This window comes from Acinonyx jubatus, chromosome A1, assembly GCF_027475565.1.
Source record: "Acinonyx jubatus isolate Ajub_Pintada_27869175 chromosome A1, VMU_Ajub_asm_v1.0, whole genome shotgun sequence".
NCBI classification, from domain to species: domain Eukaryota; kingdom Metazoa; phylum Chordata; class Mammalia; order Carnivora; family Felidae; genus Acinonyx; species Acinonyx jubatus.
The window spans coordinates 140,461,279-140,485,337 of record NC_069380.1 but is presented as its reverse complement, the minus strand read 5'-3'; the positions used below and the strand labels follow the sequence as shown (position 1 = coordinate 140,485,337).

At 36.0% G+C, this 24,059-nt stretch overlaps 1 protein-coding gene and 1 pseudogene across 4 annotated transcripts in view; both read left to right on the top strand.

Annotated features, from left to right (window-relative positions):
• Positions 1-24,059, top strand: part of AP3B1 (adaptor related protein complex 3 subunit beta 1) — a 261,873-nt gene that overhangs the window by 42,768 nt on the left and 195,046 nt on the right. For all 4 annotated transcript variants that reach the window (XM_053224248.1, XM_015072097.3, XM_053224255.1 and 1 more), the window contains exon 3: positions 4,533-4,607. In XM_053224248.1, the coding sequence (XP_053080223.1) occupies positions 4,533-4,607 (75 nt within the window). The remainder of the gene's footprint in view (positions 1-4,532; positions 4,608-24,059) is intronic.
• Positions 10,145-17,910, top strand: LOC128315988 (high mobility group protein B1-like; annotated as a pseudogene).

Sequence of the window (24,059 nt, the reverse complement as noted above, 5' to 3'; positions counted from 1 at the left end):
CCAAAATAGTCTTGCACAAATTTATAAGTCTCACACTTGCTGGTCTGAAAACTTATTACAAAGCTACAGTAATCAAAACAGCGTGGAACTGTCACAAAGACAGACATATATACCCAACAGAGCATGCAGAAGTAAACCCTTAACTATGTGGTCAAATGATTTTTGACAAGGGTGCGAGACCGTTCAATGGTGAAATTATAGTCTTCAACAAATGGTGCTGGGAAACTAGATACCACCTGCAAGAAAATGAATTTCGACCCCTACCTCATACTATATATAAAATAAGGCAAAATGAATCAAAGACCTAAATGTTAGAGGTAAAAATGTAAAACTTATAGAAGAAAACATAGGGCAGAAACTTCATGACATGAGATTTGTCAGAGGTTTCTTAGCTACAAACCAAAAAGTGAGCAACAAAAGAAAAAAATGGATAATTAGGGCTGTATCAAAATTAAAATCTTTGTGCATCATATGATACCACAACATTGTGATGAGACAAGCCTCAGAATGGGAAAAAAATATTTTCAAATATGTAAAAAGCCATCCCCCCAACACATAGGAAGGGGTTCTCCTATATCCACTTATTCCCCAGGTAGAAACTAATAGGTAGTTTTTTTACTAAAGTATCTTAAGTGAACTACATCATGTAGAAATTTGTTGAAATTTCTATCATATCTGAAATAATCTGGTATCTTTTTTATCGTATCTGAAATACAGTACATCCTGGATTGACTCAGTAGCAAAATAAGAGAAAAAAGAGCCAGAAGTTGAAGACAGATCACTAGAACTTAGTTGGTTTGAAGAATAGATTAGTAAAAGGAAAAGAACTGAACATAGCCTCAGGGTTTTGTTGGATAATATCAAAAGATCTAACAAATATGTCCAAAAGGAGGAGAGAGATTGGGGCAGTAAAAATATTTGAAGAAATAACGGCTGGAAACTACCCAAATGAATGAATGATGTAAACTTATAGATGAAAAGTTCACTGAATCCCAATTAGGATAAACCCAAAGAAAACCGTGCGTAAACACATAGCAATTAAACTGTAGAAGACCAAAAATAAAGAAATAATCTTGACAGTACCTGGAAAAACAATGATATATTACATACAAGGATCAGTGATTTTAATAACATCAGAAACCATGGCAGCCAGAAGTCAGTGGAACATCTTTAAAGTACTGAAAGAAAATAGAGGTGATACTTGAACAACACAGATTTGAATTTCATGGGTCCACTTATATGTGTTATAGAGTACTGTGCTGTAAATGTATTTTCTCTTCCTTATGATCTTTTTTTCTCATAATTTTCTTAATATTTTCTCTAGTTTATTGTAAGAAGAGTACAGTATATAGTATATGTAACATACAGAATATATGTTAATCAACTGTTTATGTTATCTGAAGGGTTTCCGTTCAAAAGTAGGTTATTAGTAGTTAATTTGTGGGAGGAGTCAAAGTTCTACATGGATATTCGAAACTGCAGGGGATTGATACCCCTAACCCCTGCATTATTCAAGGGTCCACTGTATTTGGCAAGCATAAAGGCCTAATTTTATTCTTCTTAAGTTATACATGTCTGAGAGGTTTTAAATAGGTGTAGATATATAGGATAGCATAATACAAAGGCTAGCAGGGAGGTGGGATTAAAAGGGCCTGTCTGGTTGTAAGGTTTCTACATTTTATTTGACCTGGTACAATATTAAATCTAAGTAGACTGTGAAAGGTTTGTTGAATCTTGATTTGTCCATCTAATAATCCCTAGAAGAACCACTAAACGTTCTTCAAGAAGATATAAACAAAAAATCAATGTAAACATTAAAATACCAAATACTAACAAGTTCCCAAATAATGGGAATGACAGAGGTCAGTCAAACAAAACACACACAGTAAACAGAAAACAGATAATAAAATTGGAGACGTGGGGGCACCTGGGTGGCTCAGTTGGTTGAGTATCTGACTTCGGCTCAGGTCATCATCTCACAGTTTGTGCGTTTGAGCCCTGCATCGAGCCCTGTGCTGTTAGCACGGAGCCCGCTTTGGCTCCTCTGCCCCCCTCTCTCTTTGCCCCTCCCCTACTTGGTGTGTCTCTTTCAAAATATATAAATAAACTTAAAAAAAAATTGTAGACCTGAATCTAACGACACCAGTAATTTTATTAAATATGAGTGATCTTAAGTCACCAACTAAAAGAGATTGTCAGATTGGTTGAAAATGTTAAGATGCAACTGTATGTTCTATAGGAGAAACCCATTTTTAATATAAATACATAGATTAAAAATACAAGGATGGGAAATACATACTATGAAAACACTAAACAAAACATAAAAGAGCAGCTACCACTGCCACCCTGGCACTTTCCATTTCTCATACAGTCCTTTATTTTTTCCCATAGTACTCTATTTTACCATCTCACACATTGTATTTATTTGTTTATTGTTCCTAGCCCGCATTAGAAGGTAAGCTCCACTGGGCAAGGTGTATCCCCAAGGCCTACAGTACTCCTTGGCATGTAGTGTCATTTCAGCAAATATTTGTTGAATGAACTTGACTGTAGGGTTTTTTTCTTCCCTCATCTATTAACATCCTTTTGAATAACCTTCTGTAGAACAGTTAGGGAATCCTTGGAATAGGATCTAATAGGACAGGATCTTCAACTTCAGGTATTCATTGAATAACTGAAGGCATGGGCCCAAAAACATTTGTTCCCTCTCTCCTCATTTTACAGGTGAGGAAACTGAGGGAGGTGTAAAAATCATAATAAAGATGTTTTAGCTGTATTATTTGTGAACCTTTTGTAATATGCAGTAGGTTTCACAGAATATTCAAATCATAATGTGACAGGTAAGGAAACAGAATATGAAAAGATTAGTTTATATTGGAGTGTTTTAAGCTGTTATGTAGAAAGATCTTATTGAAAAATTGCTAATTGGGATTTGAATGCTTAAAATATCACATAGTGTATAATAAAACTTTTGTCATGATTTTATAAAACTAATACCTTCCATCTTTTTTAAGATAGTTTTTAGATATGGTGTATAATTCATTGAAGAATCCCTTTCCAGAAAATGATCCTGTTGTTAAACTTTATTTTGTATCTACCAAAGTGTAGACTATTAAACGACATAAAGATATATTCCGAGAATGAGAGTGAAGGAAATGGGGATACAGGTAGACATAAAACTACAGTAAATAGAAATAAAACAGCACAAATGAAGAGTGTGAGTTTAAAAATTTTAGAGGAAATTAGAGTTGGACAACAATGTGGGTCAGGTATTTTTGGGTGGCTCTAGGGAGGGAGAATGATTAGAATTTTAGAGAATTGTGAAAAGTAAAAAGAATTGACTTGGGGGTGTGATAAGGCATAGAGTAGCCAGAGAATGTTCTGGTAGTGAGAGGGTCAGTTTACTTTGATAATAGTGTTGGTGTAGAACAGTAATTGTTGCTGTGCTCAAGAGGGATGTTGTAAATTGTGAGGGCATTTAATATTAAGTGAAATAGTTTGGACTTTTAGGCAGCCAAGGGCTTTTGAAATCTTTGAGAGGGGCTGACATGTACACAGTAGTGTTTTAAGCATGTGAAACTGTCAGTGTGGTACATTATGAACAGGAGCAGGAGACTGTTAGAAAAGACCTTTGTGAGATGATATTGACCTATTTTAGGATAGTAACAGTGAGAAAGGATTAATGTGATAGTACAAAGAAATCACAACAGGACCTAGTTACTCTGTACATGTGGGAAGAGACCAGAATAAATCTGTGGTTTCTGGTATCTGGGAAAATTGGTGGAAATAGGAAGTTCTAGCATGAATGCTATTTTATCATGAAAAATGAGTTTGGTTTTAGCAAGTTTGAGATGAGGGAGACATCTAATGATGTCCAGTTACAGAAGTGTAACTAGGACCCAGAGTTAGGGCTAGAGTTTGGGGAATTGATCCCTATAGTGTGAGAGTTAAGTCATGAGGGTGAATGAAATGTTACGAGTTTCAGAGATTGTAAAATAGTGTAGCCTGAAAAGATGGTGATATACAGAACTTAGGCAGAGGAGAGGACTTGGTGAAGAGAACTTTGAAATGTAATGGTTGGAGACAGGGAAACCTATGAAATGAAAGCCAAGGGGGAAATAGTTTGTCCAAAATAACGTTTATTCCCCGCCACCCCCATTGCCAATGTATAACTTTAATATAAGAGCTTGGAAAATAAAGAACAGTACAAATATTTTTAAAGTATTTACAGCCTCATTAGCCAGAGAAAACTATTGTAAATGTTTTATTGTATGTCTTGAACTACTATATATTTCTTCTTTAATGTGTCTGTGTATTTGTATATTTATATTGATACTCAAGACTTTATTTGTTCTTTGATACAGATAATTGGGATAAGTAAAATGATTCAAAAAGACTTCAGCTTGTGAATTCCATAGCTTATTTGCTGATTCAATTTTCTAAATATTTAATGTATGTAGAATTTATGTTTTATTTTCAAATGACTAATTTATAAAAGATTTCAACTCTAATACTCCACTTTTATTCTTCAGATGATTGCAAAAGGGAAAAATGCATCTGAACTGTTTCCTGCTGTTGTGAAGAATGTCGCCAGTAAAAATATTGAGGTATTGTTTTGATTCATAATTTTCATAATTCTTTCTGTTGTAAAAGAATCATATACTTTTTGTTACTTTGAAATGTGACATAAGATCCTTAAGTATCACTAGATTTCTTTTGCTCTAAGTAAAATGTTCATAGTCTTAAATAGAATAAACAGTATTTGGATTTTTGGATGGGGAATGTGAAAAATAAGTTGAAATTAATTCACCTGGGTGAATGATGGTAACTTGTATATTCGTAGAAGCCAGTTGAGTTGGTGTTCCGCTCTCGGGACTTAATATTAGGATAGCACATATCCAGGGGCACCTGGGTTAGCGTCCAACTCTTGGTTTTGACTCAGGTCATGATCTCATGGTTAGTGAGTTTGAGCCTTGTGTCAGACACCATGCTGACAGTGCAGAACCTGCTTGGGATTCTCCTCCCTTCTCTCTTTGTTCCTACCCCACTCATGCTCTCTCTCAAAATAAATAAATAAACTTAAAAAAAAAAAGATAGCACATGTCCATTGAAATAGACCTAAGTTCATTCAGTAGTAGGATAGTGTTTGAACCCAAGTATTATCACTCCAAATCTAGGGCTCTTTTTGAAACATGGTATACCCTGCCTCTGTACAGTAGGAGGTGAGCAGAAGGCAGGATGTAGTGTGAGCCTTTGAGTGCTTGTCTCTGTGTAGGTTTACACGTGGTGTTTGAATCAGGAATTCAAAGCACTTTGAGGCCAAGGTAATGTTGGGTCAAATGGACTCGTGACTTTTGATAGAGTGCAAAAGAAAAATATGAGCCAATGTAGAAGCCATTGAGTAAGATGAGTAGGATGAAGAGTTCAGTGAAGGGGATGAGAGATTGATCTGAGCAAACGGCTTGTATTTCAAAACAATAGAAGGTAGGAATGAAGAGAATTAATGACCACATCTCTCATGGATTTCACTGTCAACTGATGTAGGTAGTGATTGGAAGATCATGTTTACTCAGTAGGAAGTAGTGATATATACATGAGAATGAAAATGCCAGCACACATGCTTCTTCTTTGTCTGTTGCCAACAGTTTGAGGAATATGCTTAGTTCTCTTTTTGAGTCTGGAAAGTTTGGTAGGAGTAGCAGTCTTCACTGAAGAATATTTTCAAGGACTAAGTGTCATCAGAGCAGATGTTTTAGGTAGAGATAGGTAGATTATAAGAAATAGAAATTAAGGATATAAGGGACTTTTTCACTTTTAATCAACATTATAACCTTTCATATATACTTTGAAAACCTTATGACAGTAAATTTCCATTTTCTCCTTCCTACCTTTTCCTAAGTTATCATACATTTTACTTCTAAATAATGCTAAAATCGCCTAAAAATATATGGTTATTATTTTTGCTTTTTAAAAGTCATTTTTCTTTGAAATATAGTTAACATGCCATAAACTTTTAAAGTGGGCCATTCAGTGATTTACCAAATTGTACAACCATCACTGCCATTTCCTTCTTCTGTATTTTTATCACCTCAAAAAGTAATCCTACTTTCATCTGCAGTCACTCCTTGTGCCCCCAGCCCTAGGCAACTATGAATCTACTTTCTATCTCTATGGATTTGCCTCTTTTGGGCATTTCATATAAATGAAGTTGTACGGGGCGTGACTTTTGTATCTGGCTTCTTTCACTTAGCATAATGTTTTCGAAGTCCACCCATGTTGTAGTGTACATCAATACCTCATTTCTCTTTATTGCTGAATAATACTCCGTTGTACGGACATACTGAATTTTGTGTATTCATTCACCAGTGACATTTCGGTTGTTTCCACTTTTTAGCTATCATGAATAGTACTAAACACTTTGTACAAGTTTGTGTGTGTACCTATGTGTTCACTTCTCTCGTATGTGTACCTTGGAGTGATATTTCTGGTTACTGTGATATGGTTACTGTATGGTTTTTTGAGGACTTGCCAAACTCTTTTGCACAGCACTGCATCATTTTACAATTCCATCAATACTGTATGTGAGTTATAATTTCTCCACATCCTCACCAATACTAATTTTTCTTTTTTGAAAAAAAATTACTGTCTTTTAGATTAGAGTTATCCTAAAGGGTATGAAGTGGAATCTCATTACTGCTTTTTGCAATTTGGATTCACATTTCTCTAATAAAAAACTGTTGATTGTCTCTTGGCCAGTTCTGCATCTTCTTTGAAAAAATGTCTGTTCAGATCTTTTTACCGTTTTATAATTGGGTTTTCTTTCTGTTGTTTATTGTTAGAGTTCTTTATATATTCTGAATACTAGATTCTTATCTGTTGTCAAATTTGCAAATATTTTCTCCCATTCTGTGGATTATCTTTTCATTTTCTTGATTGTGTCCTTTGAAGCACAGACATTGTAAATTTTCATGAATTCCACTTCTATTTTTTCTTTGTTTCCTTATGCCTTGGGTGTCATATCTAAGAAATGGACGCTTAATCCAAGGTCATGAAGATTTATATTTGTCTTTTTTCCTAACAGTTTGTAGATTTAACTTTTATATATAGGGCTGTGATCCATTTTGAGTCTCCATGCAATCACTGATCTGCTTTTGGTTATGAGTTTTGTCATATTTAGAATTTCTTATAAATTAAACCGTACAGTATGATGTCTCTTGAGTTTTAGTCCTTATTTTTTAAATGTTTCATTCATTCATTCATTCATTCATTCATTCATTCATTCATTCATTCATTCATATTTGAGAGAGAGAGAGAGGGAGGGAAGGGCAGAGGGAGAATCAGAATCTGAAGCAGGCTTCAGGCTCTCAGCTGTCAGCAAAGAACCTGGTGCAGGGCTTGAACCCGAACCTCGAGATCCTGACCTGAGCTGAAGTTGGATGCTTAATGGACTGAGCCACCCAGGTGCCCTGAATTTGACTCCTTTTACCTTCAAATCTGAGATTCATCTGTACTATTTCATGTATTCCCATTTTGTTCCTTTTTTGCTGCAATCTGATATTTTTACAATTTTCAAATTTACCTTTTGAAATACACCTGAATAAAATGCTGTATGTGGTCATGTAAAAATTAATTTTTAATTTTTCTTGTATTTTAATTTTCTTTAACTTTTTCCTTTCTAATTACCTAGGGATAGATAAGTTGCATTGTCTGGGAAATGTATATTTAATTTTTTTTTAAGTTTATTAATTTATTTTGAGAGGGAGAGAGTGCAAGAGCAAGCAGGGGAGCAGTACCCAGAGAGGGAGAGAGAGGATCCCAAGCAGGCCCTGTGTTGCTGGAACCCACGAACCGTGACATCATAACCTGAGCCAAAATCAAGAGCCAGATGTTCAACCAACTGAACCACCCAGGCGCCCCTGTATATTTAGTTTTTAGGAAATAGTGTCATAGAGTTTTCCAAAGTGGCTGTATCATTTGCATTCCCACCAGCAATTGTATGGGAGTTCCACTTGGTTCACATCCGTTCCAACACTTGACCTTATTAGACTCTAACATTAGCCAGTTTGGTAGCTGTATAATGGTATTTCATTGTGCATGTATTTGCATTTTCTTTTTTTTTTTCCTTTAAATGTTCATTTATTTTTGAGAGGGGGGCTGGGGGAGAGGGAAACAGAGGATCTAAAGCGGGTTCTTTGCTGACAACGCCCGATGTGGGTCTTGAACTCAACGGTGAGTTTATGACCTGATCTGAAGTCAGACACTTAACTGACTGAGCCACCCAGGCGCCCCTACGTTTTCCTATATTTAGTGCCGTTGAACATTTTTCATGATTTATTGGTTAGTCATATCTCTTCTAAAATGTCTGCTCATATCTTTTTTGTTTTATAATTAAAGCATAAGAATTCTGGTTCTAGTCTTCTCTCAGATAGATGGTTATTTATTATTATTTATTTTCTCTTGGTCTGTGGCTTGCCTTTTTGTTTTCTTAATATCTTTTAAAAAACAAACATTTGATTTTGATAAAGTCCATTTTATCTGTTTTTTTCTCAGTTGTACCTCATGGTTTTTGGTGACCTTTTTAAGAGATCTTTGTCTAACCTAATGTCAAAGATTTTTCCTGGTGTGTTCTAAAAGTTTAATAGTTGTAGCTATTATATTTAGGTCAATGATCCATGTTTGGATCCAGTGTCCATAGGTCTGTGATCCATAGGTTCGATGATTCACTGGGAGGACTCATAGGACTTAAGATATAGTCATACTCATAGCTATGATTTATTACAATGAAAGGTACATAATAAAATCAGTCCCTGAAAGAGGTGCTTGTGGTAAAGTCAAGAGGAAACCAGATGCAAGCTTCCAAGTATCTTTCTCCAGTGATTTTCCCAGTGATAATCAATTCCTCCAGCATCAATTGTGACAAAAAGTGTGAGGTGTTGTCCACTAGGAGAGCTCATTAGTGATTCAGTGCCCAGGTCTTTTACTGGGGGGCTGTTCATGGAGGCATTAACTGCCTAGCATGTACCAAAATTCCAAACTCCCTTTAAAAAAAGCAAATGTTGAGCATAAACCATATTGTTTGTAAACCACCCTTATCAGGGAATTGTGGGAATACCCCTAAAATTCAAGTTCCCGGATCCCAGTCAGTGCCAACTTTGAAAGCAGACTTTCTAAGGATAGCATTCTTTGGCCTGCTTTATTAACTTTTTCTTGCACAGCACATTTCAAATTAGACTTTGTGTGTGATGTGAGGTAAGTAAGGTTGAAGATTTATTGATTGATTTTTCTGGGTATTCATTTGTTCTGGTATCACTTTTTAAGAAGGCTCTGTCTTTTCCGCCTTGAATTGCCTTGCTACTTCTGTGAAAAATTCTTGATCATGTAAGTGCAAGTATGTTTCTGGACTCTTTTCTTTTCCGTTGATCTATTTGCCATACCACACTGCCTTGTTTACTGGATAGTCACGTTGTAAGTCTTGAAGTCAGGTAGTGTAAGCACTCCAGCCTGGTTTTGTTTTTTTAACCTTTTTTTGGCTAGTCTGGGTCTTTTGTACTTTTTATATAAGTGTTAAAATTAGCATGTCAGTTTCCTCAAAAGCCTGTTAGGACTGATTTTGTTTGCATTGAATTTATAGATCAAATTTGGGGAAAATTGCTGTCTTTACCATGTTAAGTCTTCCAGTCCACAAATGTGGTCTTCTATAATGTCCTTTTGCAGTATTTTATAGTTTTGGTATTCAAGTTTTGCATGTATTTTAAATTTGTTTTTTAGTAGTTTTGAAAGCTGTTTTGTTTATTTTTTTAAAGTTCACTTATTTTGAGGGCCACCTGGGTGGCTCAGTTGGTTGAGTGTCCAACTCTTGATTTTGGCCCAGGTCATGATCTCGTGGTTTGTGAGTTCCAGCCCCGCATCGGACTCTGTTGATGGTGTGGAGGCTGCTTGTAATTCTCTCTCTCTCCCCCCCACCACCTCTCTGCCCCTTTGGTGCATGCGCCTTCTCTCTCTCTCTCAAAAGAAATAAACCTAAAAAATATATAAAATTTGTTTTTAAGTTTATTCATTTTGAGAGAGAGTGTGTGAGGGAGGGAGGAGTGGAGAGAGATGAAGGGGTGGGGAGAGAGAGAGAGGAGAGAGAGAGAGAGAGAGAGAGAGAGAGAATTCTAAGCAGGCTCTACACTGTCAGTGCTGAGCCTGATACAGGGGGAGGGGGCCACTTGAACTCATGAACTGTGAGATCATGACCTGAGCCTAAATCAAGAGTTTGATGCTTAACCGACTGAGCCACCCAGGCACCCCTGAAGGCTATTTTAAACAACATTGTCTTTTTAATTTCGTTTTCCAATTGGTTATTGCTAGCATAAAGAATTGATTTTTGTATATTGATCTTGTGTTGTGTCTTTGCTAAATTCACTTATTAGCTCTGATAGCTATTTTATAGATTTCTTAGGCTTTGTTACATAAAGGATCATATCATGTACAAATGTAATTTTACTTTTCTGTTCTTTTTTCTTCTTGTCATATTACATTGAGTACACCGTACATTACAGTATTGAATAAAAGTGATGAGAATAGTTACCCTTGCCTTGTTTCTCATGTAGAAAGCACTGTGCCTTTTATCTTTGAATATGATATTAGCTATAGGTTTTTTTTGCAGCTGTCTGTAATCATGTTGAGGAAGTTCTTTCTACCCATAGTTTGCTGAAAGTTTTTATAGCAAATGAGTTTTGAATTTTTCCAAGTGCTTTTTCTGTAACTTTTGACATTATATGATTTTTCTCTATTCTCTTGATAGTGGTAAATGACTAGGATTGATTTTTCACTAGTTAAACCTTTTTATTCCTGGGCTGGTCCCTCATGGTCGTCTTGTGTTAAATCTTTATATTGTTAGAATTGGTTTGCCATCTTTTTATTAAGGAGTTTTGCGTCTATATGTTATTGCGTCTATATGTATTTTACTTGCAGTGGCTTTTGTTTTGATATCAGGGTAATCAGGTTAATACTGGCTTTGTAAAATGAGTTTGGGATGTATTTCTCCTTTGCTGTCTCAAAGAGTATGTGTAGAATTATTTTATCCTAATATGGTATTATTTTATTCTTAGTGTGAAGTCAAGTGTGCTTGGAGTTTATTTTACAGTAAGGTTTTAAATTATGAGTTCAAATTGTTTATTTGGTATAAACCACTGTGGGAAATAGTTAACTCAGCAGACTTGGGTTGCTCAAACCCCGTACATTCCCCCAAAAGATACATTTTCATGACTGCTCGTTGTCTGGCTTGGTCAAACTGAGCTGTTGGACTGTTCTGTCTGATAAAAGTGTTTTATCACTTTTTGGTAAACACCTGCTTTTTCTTTTCCTGTTCTGGAGCTTTAGTTACTGATCTCCTATGTAGTGATGACAATATGTGTAGTTGTACAGGATCTACATGACTGATCCCTAATAAATACTTTGGATAGTCTTTCTTTGTCAAGTTTCCCTGGTTGGTGGCATTTTGTACATGTTGTCATACATTGTTGCTGAAGGAATTAAGCAGGTCTTATGTGACTCCACTGTTAGGATTCTTGGAAGCTTGTGCCTGGTGTCCTCTAGACTTCACCCCATGTACCTTTTCCTTCTGCTGATCTTACTATGTATTCCTTTGCTGTAATGAATCATAACCCTGAGTATGACAACTTTTCTGAGTACTATAAACCCTTCTAGCCAGTCATCCAACCTGAAGATGGTCTTGGTGGATCCCCAACACAGGGCTATTTAGATTTTCTATTTCTTCTTGATCTCTGTTAGTAATTTGTCAGTCAAGAAATTTATCCATCTCATCCGGGTTGTCAGTTTAGTAACATGAAATTGTTAAAAATATTCCCTTAGTATTTTTTTAATGTCTGTACCTTCTGCAGTGATATTTACTCTTCCTGATAATTGGTAGTTTTTGTCTTCTCTTTTTCTTGATCAAATTAGAGGCTTATCAATTGTATTGACCTTTTGAAAACCAGCTTTTAGTTTTATCCACTTACTTTTTTCTGTTTTGTATGTCATTGATTTTTTAAATGATTATTGACTTTTGTATTTATCTTTTACACTTCAGATTTATACATAATTTGGGGTTCCTTTTTAATATTAAAAATTAATTTACTGACAATTACTTTGTCAGTCTTTGAACATGAACATGGTTATGTTTTTCTTGAAGTGGGAAAAAACACGAAAACTGAAATATATGAATGTCCTTTACCTGTATAAAATTCACCGAAGAAAGCTGACTTTTTTCCTCTTGAAAACAAAAATAAACAGGACAGTTCTAACAATATTGAGCTGCTCGAACATCTAGACAATGTCAAAATAGCTAATTGTTTTTAACATGCTTCCTTTTAAAAACGAAGGGGATAAATCTCTATGTTACTTAGTGGTCATTTAGAAAATGGAAGCATTATTTACATGTAAAAAAAAGTCTAAATAGTTCTATTATTTTGAAATTGGGACCTGAATTTGCAAAAGACATAGTTAAGGTGGGGTTCTTTTTTTAATATCTTGAGTTGGAAACACAGATCAAAACTTTTGGTTAATATAAAATACTATGTATTTTCTTCTAAACATTGTTTCATTTGCATTTTTCAAATTAAATTTTATAGATTTTCATTGTTTAGTTAAAAATATTTTTACTTTATGATTTCTTTATTGACTCATGGATTATTTAGAAGTATGTTGTTTAATTTCCTCATTTTGAGGGTGGAAGGGTTATCTGAATGATCTTACTATTAATTGCTTTGTAACATTCTTCCATTTTAGTCCTAAAGCATATTTAGTTTTATTTCATTCTTAAAATTTATGAGAACTTGTTTATAGATCATCATAGTTTATTTTGGTGTGCATACCATGTGCAGTTGGTGTAGAGAATGTGTATTCTGCTATTGTTGGATATACATTTCTATCCGTGTTACTTAAATGTGGGTTGTTAGTGTTTAGATTTTTAAAATTATTTTTACTGACCTGTTGTCTAGTGTTCCACTGATTGCTAGGAGGGGGATTTTAAATCTCCCAGTTGTGATTCTGAAATTGTTCCTTTCTCCCTTTAATTTAGTCATTTTCTTGCATAAATTTTAAAGCACTCCCATCACGCCTCACTCTGCGTGTCTTCGTAATGACTTGACCCTTTTACCCTAGAATAGGTCCTTCTTTATCTCTGGTGACACTTTTTGTCTTAAAGTCTATTTGATTTGTTATTCATGTTGCCACTCCAGCCTTCTCATCGCTTTGTCCAGTATATCTTTTTTCCAACTATTTGCTTTTAGCCTGTCTGTGTCTTTGAATGTCCTGTGCATCTCTTATTGCCAGAACATAGTTCCATCTTTTCCCCATCCATTTTGTCAAACTGTGCCTTTGAATTGGATTGTTTATTATTTTAACACTTGATGTAATTACTGCTATGTTTGGATTTGAGTGTACTATTATACTATTTATTTTCTATTTGTCTTTTTTGTTTTCTTTTTTCCTTTCTTCTCTTTGCTTTGGAGGAAATCCCATTTAAAATTTTCTTGTTTTTATTTTTAACCTGTTTATCTTTGCACTTTTTTTTAAATTGTTGACTGTATTTATTTTTATTTTTTAAAGTTTATTTATTTATTTTAAGAGACAGAGTGAGAGAGAGAGAGCTTGTGAGGGGCAAAGAGAGAGGAGGGGAGAGGATCCCAAGCAGGGCTCGGCGCCTTCAGCTGAGAACCGTGAGATCCTGACCTCAGCCGAAATCAAGAGTTGTACACTTAACCGATTGAGCCACCCAGGTGACCCTACTGTATTCATTCATAGCTTTTTGCAGTCAGTTTTATTTAATACTGTATCTCTCCACTTAAAATATAGAAATCTTGCAACCGTATACATCCATATTCCTTCTGTCTTTTGTTTAGCTTTATTTGTGTCAGATTAAAAACGTCGCAAGACAGTGCAGTTTTTGCTTTAAATTTTCATGATTTATAAAGAAATTAAGAGAAGAAAACAGAAAAAAGTGTCACTTATTTCCAGCGTTCTCTTTGTATTGTAAAGATCCACATTTCTATCAGTATCATTATCTTCCTGCCTTAAAATCTTGCATTGGCTTTTGCTGTGGTGCAGATCTGCTGCTGCTGAAATCTCTTTTCTGAAGGTGTTTCCATTTTACCTCTGTTCCTAAAGAATCCTTGCACTGGTCATAGAATTCTGGGTTATATGGGTTATTGTTGTTGTTGTTGTTGTTTTCCTTTTAGCATTCTAAAGATGCTTTAAAGATCCTCTGTGACTCGTTATGCAGTATCCCTGTTAACTGGGTAATTGATACCACTTACGTAATTTGTCATTTTTCTCATGATGCTTTCATGTTTTGCTTTTCATCTTTAACTCTGAGTTGTCTTGGTTTGAGCTTCTTTGTGTTCATTTGGCCTGGCGTCTATTGAATGTCTTATATCTGTGAATTACTGCCTTTGATCAAAATTAGGGAAATTTTGGTGATTATTTCTCTTCTTTTTTAGTTTCAGTGTACAATATAATAATTCAACACTTGCATGCATTACTGTGTGCTCACCATGACCAATGCATTCCTCAATCCCCATCACCTATTTAATCCATGCCCCCAACCACTTCCTCTGTGGTAACCACCAGTTCTCTATAATTAAGAGTCTGTGTCTTGTCTCTCTCTCTCTTATCTTTTGTTTTGTTTCTTAAATTCCCTATATGAGTGAAATCGTAGAGTATTTGTCTTTCTCTGACTGATTTATTTCACTTAGCATTATACTCTCTAGCTCCACCCATGTCACTGCAAATGGCAAGATTTCATTCTTTTTTTTTTTTAAAGAGTTCTGAATTTTGTTTCTGACTTGTTTTTCTTTTTAATTTTTTTTAAATGTTTATTTGAGAGAGACAGAGTGTGAGCGGGGGGAGGGGCAGAGAGAGAGAGGGAGAGAATCTGAAGAGGCTTCAGGCTCTGAGCTGTCAGTACAGAGCTGGACACAGGGCTTGAACTCACAAGCCGTGAGATCGTGACATGAGCCGAAGTCGGACGTTCAACCGACTGAGCCACCCAGGCGCCCCAAGATTTCATTCTTTTTGTTGGCTAAGCCACTGTGTGTGTGTGTGTGTGTGTGTGTACGCGTACCACATCTTCTTTCTTCATTTGTCAATTGATGGACACTAGGGCTGCTTCCGTATCTTGTCTATTGTAAGTAATGCTGCTATAAACATAAGAGTGGCCATTATTTCTTCAGGTAATATTTTGCTCCATTCTCTTCTCCTTCTCGTATTATTGTAAACAGCAACATGTATATTGTTTGCGTGAAGCTTTGTTGGTTTTCTTATATCTCTTTGTGTGCTTCCCATTGGATTTTTATTCACCTTTTTTCAGGTTCACTTATTCTTCTGGCATCTCCATTTGATTGTTGAGTACATTCAGTGAACATTTCTTCATTTTAGAATTTCACCTTGGTTCTTTCTTTTTCTTTGCTGAGATATGCTTTATTTTTCTCTAATTGAGAGCACATTTTCTTTTACTTCATTAAGAATATGTGTAATAGTAGGCTTTAAAATTGTCTGCTGGTTCCAATACCTTGTTTATCTCAAACTTACATTTGGTTTATTTTCTTGTGTGTGTGTGTGTGTGTGTGTGTGTGTGTGTGTGTATGTGTGTGTGTGTGTGTGTGTGTATACATATATATTTATATATATGCGTGTATGTATGTATTCAATTTTGAGTTTCTCTTACATTGGGCAATTTTGAGTTCTGTTCTTGCCATTATATTATCATGGAGATTCTGTATTCTTTTATTTTTACATCACAGGTGGTATTTTGAAGGTGCTTACCTTGACGAGTTCAAATTGTAAACTCTATTTCTTAAGCAGCAGCTTCAGTCAGTGTCATGTCATATTTTTTGTCTTCTGCTGAACTACTTTGAGTCTATTCTCTGCTTGCATGGTTCAGGAGTTAGTCAGAGATGTGGGTAGAGACTGTTTAAGGAGCCCATCTCCAGCCCTTTCCCTTCTGGGATTCCCCTATTTTCTTCAGTGGCCATGATTTTTGTAGGTTCAATATTTTGACACCTTTGGCCAGAGACAGTGGTTTGTCCATCAGTGCCTCCACTTGCACTTCATCCAGTATTCGCTTGGCCTCATCAGAAAGCCAAGGGAATGAGGAATTTACTCTCTCTCTTGTCACCTTTGAGTATATACTCCTAACCACACTCTGCTGCTGTTTCACCACCAGGGGCCACAGTGCTTTTGTAATATGTCCTTTTTTTTTTTTTTTTTTTTTTTAAGTTTTCTGTGGGAGATTGTTCTGGTACAATTTTATTCCAAAATTACCAGTTTACTTATCTATTAAAGACTTTTAAAAATGAGTTGTCTCAAAGGAGACCCTATGAAGCCAAGAGGCAAAATGTCATCATATGTATTCTTTGTGCAAAGTTACCGAGAGGAGTGCAAGAAGCAGCACCCCGTTGCTGCAGGCAACTTCTCAGCGTTTTCTAAGAAGTGCTCAGAGAGATGGTAGACCACGTCTGCTAAAGAGAAAGGAAAGTTTGAAGACATGGCAAAGGCAGAAACGTCCCGTTACGGAAGAGAAATGAAAACTGATATCCCTCCTAAAAGAAGTTCAAGGATGCCGGTGCACCCAAGAGGCCTCCTTCGGCCTTTTTCTTGTTTTGTTCTGATAATCGCCCAGAAATCAAAGGAGAACATTCCAAACATCCCAGCCTGTCCATTGGTGATGTTGCAGGGAAACTGGGAGAGATGTGGACTAACATTGCTGCAGATGACAAGAAGACTTCTAATAAGCTGATGAAAAAATATGAAAAAGATATTGCTGCATACTGAGTTAAAGGAATGCCTGATAAAGCAAAAACAGGAGTCGTCAAGGCTAAGAAAAACAAGGAAGAGAAGGAAGATGAAGAGGATGAGGAACAGGAGGGAGATGAAGAAGATGGTGAAGATGAATATGTCGGTTCTAGCGCAGTTTTTTGTTTTTTGTCTGTAAAGCATTTAAACCCCTTTATACAACTCACTCCTTTTAAAGAAAAAAACTGAAGTGTAAGGCTGTGTAAGATTTGCTTTTAAACTGTCCAGTGTCGTTTTTTTGTATAGTGAACACACTACCGAATGTGTCTTTAGATAGTCCTGTCCCGGTGGTGTTTTCAGTAGCCACCAGCCTTACATGGTACAGTATGGGGGTTGTAAATTGGTGTGGACATTTAAAGCAGGCCCTTGTTAGTGCACAGCATAAATTAATTTTATACGGGGATAGTTGTTTTTCATCTTCATTTGTCTCTGATGCAGCTTATACGAAATAATTGTTTTGTTAACTGAATACCACCCTGTAATTGCAAACAAACAAACAAAAAGTTGCAGCTATTTTGTTGACATTCTGAATGCTCCTAAGTAAATACAAACTTTTTTAATTAAAAATAAAAAATAAAAATGGGCTGCCTCTCTCCCCCAAAGTCTTTCATGTGTTCTCTCATGTTTACCATTTATGGCCCTCTTCATTCCTTTGTATAGGTCCAAATATCCTATTTGGTATTGTTTTCCTTATGACTAGAGGACTTTCTTTAACATCTCTTTTGTTTTGCTGATAATGAATTCTTTCAGCTTTTGTTTTAAAAAGTCTTTATTTTGCTTACAATTTGAAAATATTTTTGCCTAGTAAAATTTACAGTTCTAGGTTTACAGTCTTCTTTGTTCAGTATTTAAAAAGTATTTCAGGGGGCGCCTGGGTGGCGCAGTCGGTTAAGCGTCCGACTTCAGCCAGGTCACGATCTCGCGGTCCGTGAGTTCGAGCCCCGCGTCAGGCTCTGTGCTGACCGCTCAGAGCCTGGAGCCTGTTTCCGATTCTGTGTCTCCCTCTCTCTCTGCCCCTCCCCCGTTCATGCTCTGTCTCTCTCTGTCCCAAAAATAAATAAACGTTGAAAAAAAAAAAAGTATTTCAGGGTGCTTGGGTGGCTCAGTCAGTTATGGTGTCCGACTTTAGCTCAGTTCATGATCTCAGCGGTTTGTGGTTTGAGCCCTGTGTCAGGCTCTGTGCTGACAGCTCGGAGCCTGGAGCCTGCTTTGGATTCTCTCTCTCTCTCTCTCTCTCTCTCTCTCTCTCTCTCTCTCTCTCTCTCTCTCTTTCTCTTTCTCTCTATGTTCTTCCCCTGTTTGCTCTCTGTCTCTCTCAAAAATAAATAAACATTAAAAAAAATATTTCATTGTTTTCTGTCCTGCAAGTTTACTGTCATTGTTAATCTCTGTTTCATTGTGTACAATGTGTCTTTCTTATCTCTTCTTGGTTTTGAGATTTTCTCTCTAGCACTGGTTTTCAATTTTACTGCGATATGCCTTGACATATTTTTTTTTCATGTTTATTCTGCTTCAGGTTTGTTGAGCATCTTATATTTGTGGGTTATAGTTCTCTTAAAATTTCAGCCATTAGTTTATCACAAATATATTTTCTCTCTTCTCTCTCCTTTTGGCATTTCTGGTACACATACAGACTAATTGATGTTGTCCTACTGGTCACTGATAATATTGTCAGTTTTTTCCCAGTCTTTTCTCTCTGTGCTTCATTTTGGTAGTTCTTACTGCTGTATACTTAACTGACCTTACCTTTTGTTGTGTCTAACTTGTTCATCTCTTCCAGTGTATTTATCAAATCAGCTGTTACATTTTTCATCTCTAGATGTTTCATTGGATCACTTCTATATCTTGTGATTCTCTCCTCAACATAGTCATATTTTTGTCTGTCTTCTTGGGCATATGGAGCATATTTATAATAGTTACTGTAAAGCCCTTCTCCTTTTTTTTTTTTTTTTTAAGATTTTACTTTTAAGTAAACTCTCCACCCAATATGGGGCTCAAGGTTATGATCCCAGGATCAAGAGTCACATGCTCTACTGACTGAGCCAACCAGGCGCCTCTCTGCCACTTCTATCCTTTCTATCACTTGAGTCTTTTTCTATAGATTGATTTTTCTCATGGTTATGATTCATATTTTCCTACTTTTTTAATTAATTGTATGCTAAACATTGTGAAATTCATGTGGCTGGCTGGTGGATTTTGTTGTATTCCTTTAAATTGTGTTGGCTTTTTTTTGTTTGTGGCACACAGTTATGTGGAATTATTTGATTCTTTCAAAGCATACATTTAAGCTTTATTAGGGAGCTCAGAAATATTTTTAGTTTAGATTAATTTAATCCCACTCCTAAAGTGATGCCTTCTTGGGATTCTACTCAGCAGTCTGTGTATTTATGAGACATTTTCTCTGGCTGGTAGGAGCACGAACTAATCCTAGTTCTTTGTGATCTTTAAGATATCTTATGTGTACTTTTTTCTTGTGTTTGTTTTTGGTGTTATTGATTGATTGATTGATTGGTCTGGCCTCAGGTAGTTTTATGTCACTCTTTCTTGTGCATGTCAGGGCTTCGTTTAAGACTTGATGGTGGTCCTCTGTAGTGTGTGTGTGCTCTCTCTCTCCCTCTCACTGTCTCTGTGAAGTTTCCTCCTGTTTGTTTTTTTGCTCTGCAAATTTGAGCAACCTTGGCCTCTGAACTTTCGTCTCTTGTCTCCTCAGCACAGTGAATCTTCTGAATTCTGTTTGAGTTGCCCCCCCTGTGCTGGTAGACTTATGCTTAGTGATAGTACTCAGCTTGACTTTTCCGTCTCTCTGGGTTCACAGTTCTGTATTGCTTGTTGTCCAACATAGGAAACTATTGTTACATTTCCTGCTCCTGATATTCTATTTGGTTAAGGCAGGAGGGTAAATCAGGTCTCTCAGTTATTACTAAATTACAGCTTCATCAAAATCTGTAACTGTTTCTAAAGCCTTAAAAATACATGGAATGTTATTGATCAAATGAAGCATTAGGCTCAGCTTTCCCTACTTTCTGTGTGGAATTTTCAAGTGGTGACGTACTTGAAAACTTTCATCATCTTTTCCAGTCTCTGTATCAGACTTCTATAGCAGTGTCTTCTAGTGCTTTACGGCCAGAATATACTGAGTGAGCTATGTACCATTAGCAACTTTATAGTCAATGCTTAAGTATTTTTAGTTGTAAAAACGGGGCATTTTTTTTTTAAAGGAAACAATTGCTTAGGTACAGGAAAGAATAAGAGTGAATAAAATAATCATGATGAGAATGATTAATTTTTTAAGTACAGCAATAGGAGTAGCTAGGTCACACTTCATTTGTATATAATACAAATACAAGATTGACGTGAAGTGGACTCTTAGATATTATTTTAACACTATGGCAGTGAATTTGTGTTACTATGTCTCTAATATAAAGTATACTAGTAGTTTAAATAGTTTTTTCTTGGGGCGCCTGGGTGGCTCAGTCGGTTAAGCGGCCGACTTCGGCTCAGGTCGCGATCTCACAGTCCGTGAGTTCAAGCCCCGCGTCAGGCTCTGTGCTGACCGCTCAGAGCCTGGAGCCTGTTTCAGATTCTGTGTCTCCCTCTCTCTCTGACCCTCCCCCATTCATGCTCTGTCTCTCTCTGTCTCAAAAATAAATAAACGTTAAAAAAAAAGTTAAAAAAAGTAAGTAGTTTTTTCTCGTATAAGGTAAGTTAGTTTAAATAATCTTGCATTTACATATTCAAGATCTGGAAAAATAAAGCGAAGTATATTTCATACATTTCTAGAGTACACATTTACATATATAAAAATAATTATTTTTCCTTCACCATTTTAACATTATTAGAAAATATTATAGGGTTTTAAACATATATACTTCAAACCCATTTTTAGAAACTTATTCAAGAATACATAAATTTTTATTAGATAATAAATACATTATATGTTTGGAATAGGTGAATTTTGCTACCAAAATGATTAGTCATCATAAAATCAATTTGACTGACTCGGGTAAATTAAAATCAAAACAATTAATTTAATATTGGACTTAAATTAACTTGATAAACCATTCTTTCTAAGAGTCCAATTAACAGGAGAAATGTAGGCTATATGTATGTAATCTAGTATTTGCAAATTTGACTTGTCATTAATAGATATTTATTAAACAATATTTGTATGCGTGTTACTATATACTTCTGAATTGATAATATCAAGAGTTAAACTCTCTTTGATATATTATGGTCATGCTATCCGAGCTTCTAATTTGATGTAGTTTTTTATGGCTTCTGATGTAAGTGCAGGTATCTGAAAAAAATTGAGATTTGACTTAGAAAAATTGTGAGGGGGTGCCTGGGTGGTGCAGTCGGTTAAGTGTCCGACTTCAGCCAGGTCACGATCTCGCGGTCTGTGAGTTCGAGCCCCGCGTCGGGCTCTGGGCTGATGGCTCAGAGCCTGGAGCCTGTTTCCGATTCTGTGTCTCCCTCTCTCTCTGCCCCTCCCCCATTCATGCTCTGTCTCTCTCTGTCCCAAAAATAAATAAACGTTGAAAAAAAAAAAAAAAGAAAAATTGTGAGGTATAGGTAGAGCTGTTACCTTAGTGTTTTAGGACTAGAGTCTCTAGAGAAATGCTAGAGAAAGCATTAAAAGATGCCTTCTGTGCGAGGTTGTTAGTACCTTACATATATCAACTCATTTTATCATCACAAATAACTCTGTGAGGTTGATTCTGTCATTTCCCATATTTTATATATGAGGACAAGGTAACAGAGAGGTTAAATTATCAGATCAAGGTCATATTTCACAGTCAGAATCCAAAGCCAGGTGGCTTGGCTTCAGAACCCGTCTTAGACCATTCCCCTTTTTAGACCCATACTTCCTGCTTGATGCTTTCTTCCTCCTCCTCTCCCTTAGTGACTTTGGCCCCTTATCAACATCTGGTATTAGCTATCCTTTGGGAGGTATCTGGCCTTGATATAACTATTCTTATGACTTAGAGATGGTAGAAATGAGGAAGTCCTTAGAAATTGGTAGTAAATTAACTAGTTCCCCCTGGACTTCTAGTCTTCTTGTAAACAGAAAATTCTATGTTATTTATTGTTCATCCAAAACTGTTTGTACTGTTCAGGTAGTTATAATAGAACTTTCCTATTTGTTCATCTCTTCCCTTTACACTCAGATTCTCATATACTGCGTAATGTTCTGCAACAAAAATGTCCCTATAAACATAATTAGTGGTGTATTTGTTTGGGTTTCTTTTGTTCTTGAATTATGTTGTTTTTTGAAACATGCTTAATCCTCTAATGTGAGAAAACTGACATAAGCTTTTTAAAATTTATGTTTAGAGAATTGACTGATGTTTCATTGCTATCAAGTGCAAAATTTCATTTTTATAAGTACATGCTGCCTTAGACACACAGTTAAGCTGTACGTCATCTTCCATTTGATGTCAAATGATACCAAAAGTTACCTAGTAAGCAATCAGTGGTTATAGTACAAAAATAATCAAAGGTTTAGTCAATAACTCATGAAGTTTGATGTACTAGTATTGATAAACTAATTAAACAGATCTGCCTGTGTTCTGCCAGCCTACTGGGGCTCTGCTATGATTAGCTTTACAGCAAGGAGTGTTGTAACATTGAATGGAGGTAACTGATCAGAGAATGGTGTAGTCACGGAGCTTTAAGTACTCCCATTTCTGGTCACAGAATGGTTTCAGGGAAACTAGGCTTTCTCTGCACACCTGCAGCCAGTCAGTGCACAGGCCTCTTGTGGTCAATATTGATTGATTCTTATAACAGAACTAGAACAAATTTGGTGTTTTGCAACCTTCTGTGATTTAATATTGTTATGCTTTTTGCTATAACAGGCACAAAAGTCCTTCTCCAATAGTCAGTAATTACAGCAATGCCTGCTAGCTCAGCTGTGGTTCTGAATGTTTCAGTGTTGCCAATATAAACCCCTGGATATATTCTGGAGTTCATAATTCAGCTTTAAAAGTTGGCTGTACAGTTACTTCGTAAATAAAGGTGTTGCTGAGAAATAAATCACAGGAAGATGAGGGGATGGGTGGACTCTAACCTATTTCTTCCAAAACTTTCCAGAGAACTGTAGACTGGGTCTGAATATAATTAATATGAAGAAAGAACATTTTAAATGATTAATTTTTAAAAATCCCACAAGTTAGGGGTGCCTGGGTGGCTTAATCGGTTGAATGTCTGACTCTTGATTTTGGCTCAGGTCATGGTCCCAGGGTCATGGGATTGAGTCCCGTGTCGGGCTCTCTGCTGGGCGTGGAACCTGCTTGAGATTCTCTCTCTCTCTTTCTCTTTCTCTTTCTCTTTCTCTTTCTCTTTCTCTTTCTCTTTCTCTTTCTCTTTCTCTTTCTCTTTCTCTCTCTCTCTCTCTCTCTCTTTCTCTCTCTCTCTCACCTTTTCTCCCCTTCCCCGTCTGCCCCTCTCTCCCGCTTATGCTCTTGTGCTCTCTATCAAAGCAAAACAATAATTTACAAGTTAAAGACTTTTAGAGACAATCTTCTTAATATGCATCATTTCCTCACAGTATGTTGGTGTTTTATCTAGGAATCTATTTGAATTATAACCATTGGTGGAAGTTAGATTCCTGATATAGCAATCTAATGAGAACAGCCTTAAATTTTTTCAGTATACCACTGGGCTGTGATGTTTCATTCAGCTAATTATTGAGCTCTTACTGCATGCCAGCCATTATGATAGGTTCTGCGAATATACAGGTGAATAGGAATGGTTCCTGCATTAAGTAGCCCCATGTTCATCCTAAGATGGATTTGGGAAATATCTTACATGTGTCTGTGTGTTGATTTGGTATATTGAAAATGCTACAAATCAGTCAACTAGGAAGTGTTTATTGCCTTTTGGCATTGTTGTAATCTTAGGAACTTAAATACCTGGTTGTGAAGAAAGGAATTTTGGGGCAGATTATGGACTGCATTGGGCACTGAGTTTTAATTTTTTAAGGGTTTTAGTTTTGTTTTTAGGACTTTGTCGATCCATTCACCACTGAAGAGTATTTGGAGATAATTTTTTTGTTACTTTCATCTATAACTCTATATAGTATAGAAAAATGGATTGGTATCAACTTAAAATGGTGTGTTTAGCACCATTTCTTTTTAAAAGAGAAAAACCCCACCAGGATATTTACTCAGATATGGCTTAATGTAGTCAGTATACTTTTAGAAAATGTATATTTTTAT